This window comes from Frankliniella occidentalis, unplaced genomic scaffold, assembly GCF_000697945.3.
Source record: "Frankliniella occidentalis isolate FOCC.00 unplaced genomic scaffold, Focc_3.1 Scaffold45, whole genome shotgun sequence".
Classification (NCBI taxonomy): domain Eukaryota; kingdom Metazoa; phylum Arthropoda; class Insecta; order Thysanoptera; family Thripidae; genus Frankliniella; species Frankliniella occidentalis.
In genome coordinates this window covers 242861-247315 of record NW_026267175.1, presented here as the reverse complement: position 1 = coordinate 247315, position 4455 = coordinate 242861, and the positions used below count along the sequence as shown (strand labels likewise).

General features: G+C 58.0%; 1 protein-coding gene across 3 annotated transcripts in view; it reads right to left on the bottom strand.

Annotated features, from left to right (window-relative positions):
* Window positions 1-4455, bottom strand: part of LOC113208987 (protein peste-like) — a 7331-nt gene continuing 2876 nt past the window's right edge. For 2 of the 3 annotated variants that reach the window (XM_052266987.1, XM_052266988.1), the window contains exons 4-9: window positions 3707-3851; window positions 2525-2740; window positions 1942-2448; window positions 1412-1485; window positions 1054-1317; window positions 1-971 (exon numbers count right to left, since the gene is read on the bottom strand). In XM_052266987.1, the coding sequence (XP_052122947.1) occupies window positions 473-971; window positions 1054-1317; window positions 1412-1485; window positions 1942-2448; window positions 2525-2740; window positions 3707-3851 (1705 nt within the window). In that variant the 3' untranslated portion in view covers window positions 1-472. Of the gene's footprint in view, window positions 972-1053; window positions 1318-1390; window positions 1486-1941; window positions 2449-2524; window positions 2741-3706; window positions 3852-4455 lie in introns of those variants that run through there. The other variant, XM_052266989.1, reaches the window with a different exon arrangement.

Below are 4455 nucleotides of genomic sequence, written 5' to 3'. Positions count from 1 at the left end.
CTCGTTTCGTATCGATTTTATTTTTATGGTCTCTGGTGAAAAAACTTGGACGTAAAAATTGAGATGATAGAAAAGAAGATGATAAGCAATATCGCAAATGGGTCGACGCGCCGCCCGCCCGGGCCCCGGGCCGCGGCTGGCCGGCTGCACCGATTCGGCTCACACGACAACGAGGGCGTCCTCCACGCCGCATGCGTCACGGGCGGCGCGGCCCGCGGGCAGCCTCGCGCACGTCGCACACTGGTCGCACCGCAGCGCGGCGCGCGGTTACGGGGCGCACGCTCGATAACGGCCAGTTATATGTTGTTTGCACGGCGCTGCGTTGCACTCGTCTTCTTCTTCTTCTTGCCTTCGCTTTGATGGTTTTGTCGCCCGGCCCGGCCCGGCCTTGAGGGGCTCTTCGAGGTCCCCGAGGCCGCCGACATCCGCCCGCCTTTTGACACTCGTGGCCTGCTCGCCGCGCGCTGCGCGTTCAGCCCGGCCCCGGGCTCGTGTCTGCGTTGACTGTCACGGGGGCCACGATCACTGTCGTGGGGGCCGCGGGGGCCTGCGACACAATGTCCTGCTCCCCGGAGCGCTCCAGCGGGGCGGCGCTGCTTCCCCTCCGCACGTGCGCGTGCCGGCCTCCGAGTTCATCGCCCTGCTCCATCTCCGCCACCCTCGAGGCTGCCTCCTCCTCCTCCTCCTCCTTTGACCCCTTCCGGACGGCCTCCTCCTCGTCGTCGCTGCGCCGTGTTCCGGTTCCTCCCCGGGCGGGTGGCTCCTCGTCCGGATCGCCCGGTTCCGGTGTGCCGGAGTCCTCGGCGGCGGCCGGGGCGGGCGCTGTTCTGACGGGGCTGCTCGTCCCCCCGGAGCCCGGCTCGTCGCTCGCGGTCAGCAGGGGCTGGTTCGCGCCCCCGGGACCGGTCGCGCCGGATGCCAGCAGGCCGCGGCTGCCGCAGAGGGGCGGCTTTGTCGTCGGCTGGACGCAGCTGCCGTCAAATAATCATTGGGGTTGCCAAATTAAAAGGTGGACGACGGTGGACGAATCACGTCAGAGGGTCGTTCACTTACCCCGTGCGGCTCGCGCCCCTGCCCACAATGGAGGCGACGAGCGCGAGGGTGTCGGTCCTGCGACGCCGGCGCTGCGCCCGCAACAGCAGCGCGCCCGCCAGGCAGCCCAGGCCCGCCACCGCCAGCGCGCCCGCCGTGCCCAGGAGCATGGCGGGCAGCAGCAGCAGCAGGCGCAGCGGCACCGCCAGCTCCGGCGTGATGGCGGCGCGCTGCTCGAACCAGATCACGGGGAACATGAGCCGCTGCGGGACCTTGGCCAGCATGCTGCGAGCAAAACACGTCTTCCGTCGGCCAGAGCGCTCATCAACTTACAGCAAGACAACCAAAAACAAATTGCCTTGCTAATACGACGACTCACTAGATGTCGGGGTCCCTCCGCACCATGAGGTTGATCTGGAAGCGAGCCGCCACGTCCAGCGGGATGCCGTACGTCTGGTGGAGGAAAGAGAAAGAAGCGGTGCGGTCAGGGTGTTATCTTCGAGATTCCGAATGATTACATTTACAGTGATAACGTTAAAAATTAAAACGTTTTAATTTACAAAATACAATCTTCTTCTACAACGTTACCAAAAAAACTAAATTTTCAAAAATTAAAAATAAATTTCGGTTCACGAAGATTCAGCAAATATATGGAGATTTTGGGGATGTACCAACAGGCTGACTCACGCCGCGCACTTTCGTAGATGTGGGTACTGTACCTCAACCACGCGGGCGGACGTGTGGGTTACCTACTCACACGGGGCCCTGAGCAGCCGTGGACAGCGAGGGTAGGCAAACCCACGCGCACCTTTGCATGAGGTACAGTATAACTACGAGAGTGCGCGGCGTGAGTCAGCCACCTGTTGTCTTTTGCTCTCGGTGGTGATGCAGTCACATGCAGCTACTCACCGGCTCCAGGGCGATGAAGAAGCTGTGCCGGTCGGCGCTGGGCCGCATGCCGCGCACGGCGGCGCGGTAGGCCGGGTCGGCGAGGTGGAAGTGCGGGAACGACACGAAGGCGGGCGCGCCGTAGCGGCACGCCGACACGTTGGCCACGCCGCCGGCCACGCACTCGCCGTCGCAGAAGCACTCGTTGGCCGCGTCCAGCGCGCCGTTGTCGAGCATGAGCGGGCCTCCCTCGAAGCGCAGCCCGTCGACGCCCGCCTCGCGCATCGCGCCCGCGTAGTCCAGCGACACGGAGCGGCACAGGTCGGGCGCGAACAGGCTCACGCGGTCCCGGGGCCCGCGGCCCGGCGGCCACAGCTCGCCCGCCGAGCCGCGCAGCGCGCCGCACTCGCCCTCGTAGTAGGGCGTGAAGTTGTTGTAGTTCCAGCGGAGCAGCTCGCCCAGGTGCGCGATGTCGTTGGCGCCCGTGTCCATGTTGAACAGGCCGTCGTACTCGGTGGACCCGTTGCGCTGGAGTTGGAGGTCGTCGCCATTAAGACAACACACTTTTACTTTGTAGCTACTCTATAAGATTCTCGGGACTTACCGTGTAGAACCAGCCGAACTTGTCGAAGTTGGGGATGGCGATGCCGGCCAGCCCGGGGACGGTGGACGCGACGGTGATGAGCGGGTCCTGGTAGCCGTCGAACAGGAACTGGCCCACCGTGCGGCGGATGGAGATCTTCTGGTTGGTGGAGCGCAGGGCCAGGGCCACGGAGCGGCGCACCAGGTAGTACCAGTCCCGCACCACATGCGCCGCCGTCTGCAACGAGTACCTCAGAGTGAGCATACCGGAGCCCAGGACCCTGAGCGAGCGGGGAGCACACCACCAGCATAGAACTAAAGAGCCTCAGAGTGAAAGAGTCGCATGGGTCACGTGACTGGTTCAACTGGGGAGTTGATGTGACCCCTATATTTTTCATACCGTGTAGTCGTCAACTGTTTAGGCGCGTATTTAAACTATGGCCATTTTACAATTAAGCTCTTAGGATGATAGACAAATATTGACTTAAAATAATTATCAAAAAAAGTATATATTAATACCCAGGAATACTTTTTAACACTCTGCCAGACTCATTACTAATGTAATACCGTATGAAAATAGATAATATTGTGACCTAACCTGCACGCTCGTGTGCCGAGCCGGAGCAGCCATGCTGGAAGCGATTTTTAATCCACAGATATTTATCGATTAACTAATCAATCGAAAGCTCGCAGTTGTTTGTAGCCTATTTTAAATTAATAAATAGTATTATTTCGTTTATATTTTTCGTCTAGCAAAGTGCAATTAGTCAAACAGACAAATGTAATATCACGTATTTGGCGAGCCGGGCCTTCTGCTAAGTATGAAAAATTTTCCCGCGCGTTTTTCGCCCCAGTTGAACCAAACCAATCAGAGGCGAGCAAGTCACGTGACCCATGCGACTCTTTCACTCTGAGGCTCTTTACATAGAACCGAGCACCGCGTCAGCGCTGCGGGGTAGGACTTGGCGATACACCTCGCTCGCGGACAAGCGTCGCTACCCCGCGCGGGGAAGTCCCGTGCACCGCCGCCGCGGGAAAACGCGAACAGAACGAGTCTGGCCCAGCAATCGGGCAAGAGCAGCCGATCTTTTCGCTGGTGAAAAGTGAAAAGGGCGTAAGTCCACGGACTTTGCATTGGATTTACGCCCCTCATCACTTTTCACCAGAGTTTTGTCAACGCAGTGCGAGATGACGTAATACTTGCCAGAGCGACCACGTTGATGGTCGTCACGTTGTCGGCGAGGGTGCCGTTGGAGTTCGCGGCGTCAAAGTACCACCGCCTGAGCTGACGGAAGGAAATGGTGCCGTTGTTGGCGTTCCATGTGATGTTGACTTTCTCCTTCGTCTCCCTGCGAAGCATAAATTGCAATTCAATGTAGGGTCCAGAGTAAAGTGCCATATTGTCCGTTCATTGCTGTCCTCCTCTGATCCTTACGACAACCTTTCATCCGTCAATATGTGTGCCCGCCCCCCTCTTTCCCCCTTCTCCAGGACGCTGCAAACAATACCGAAAGGAGCTGAGGAGTGGGTTGGGGAGGCCTGCCTGCGAGCAGTCCATTGAGTTATCTCAATTAGGGCCATTGGTGTTCATAACGCTGTGCACTGCCGCAGCCCTAGCCAGGCCGTGCAAGCAGTCTACTTACGTGTGTACACCATATACGGATGTTCAAGACTCAATACTTTGCCGCGATAAAGACAAAGTGTTGATAACATTCAAAGTAATTTTGATTTGTTTTCTCCCTAAAATGTACCAATTAATTATTTTTTTGCCAAATTCTGAACATTCTGATTCTTGTTTTTGGAGGGAGGGGAACTACAACGACCACTTCCACCAAGACGATTCTTTTTGTCGATGTCGAAGTGCAACAGCTTTACATATGAGGTACCAGACCAATGCTGCTAGGAGTACTCACCGAAAGCGGTACGGACCCATCTGCTCGAAGTGCGGCACAG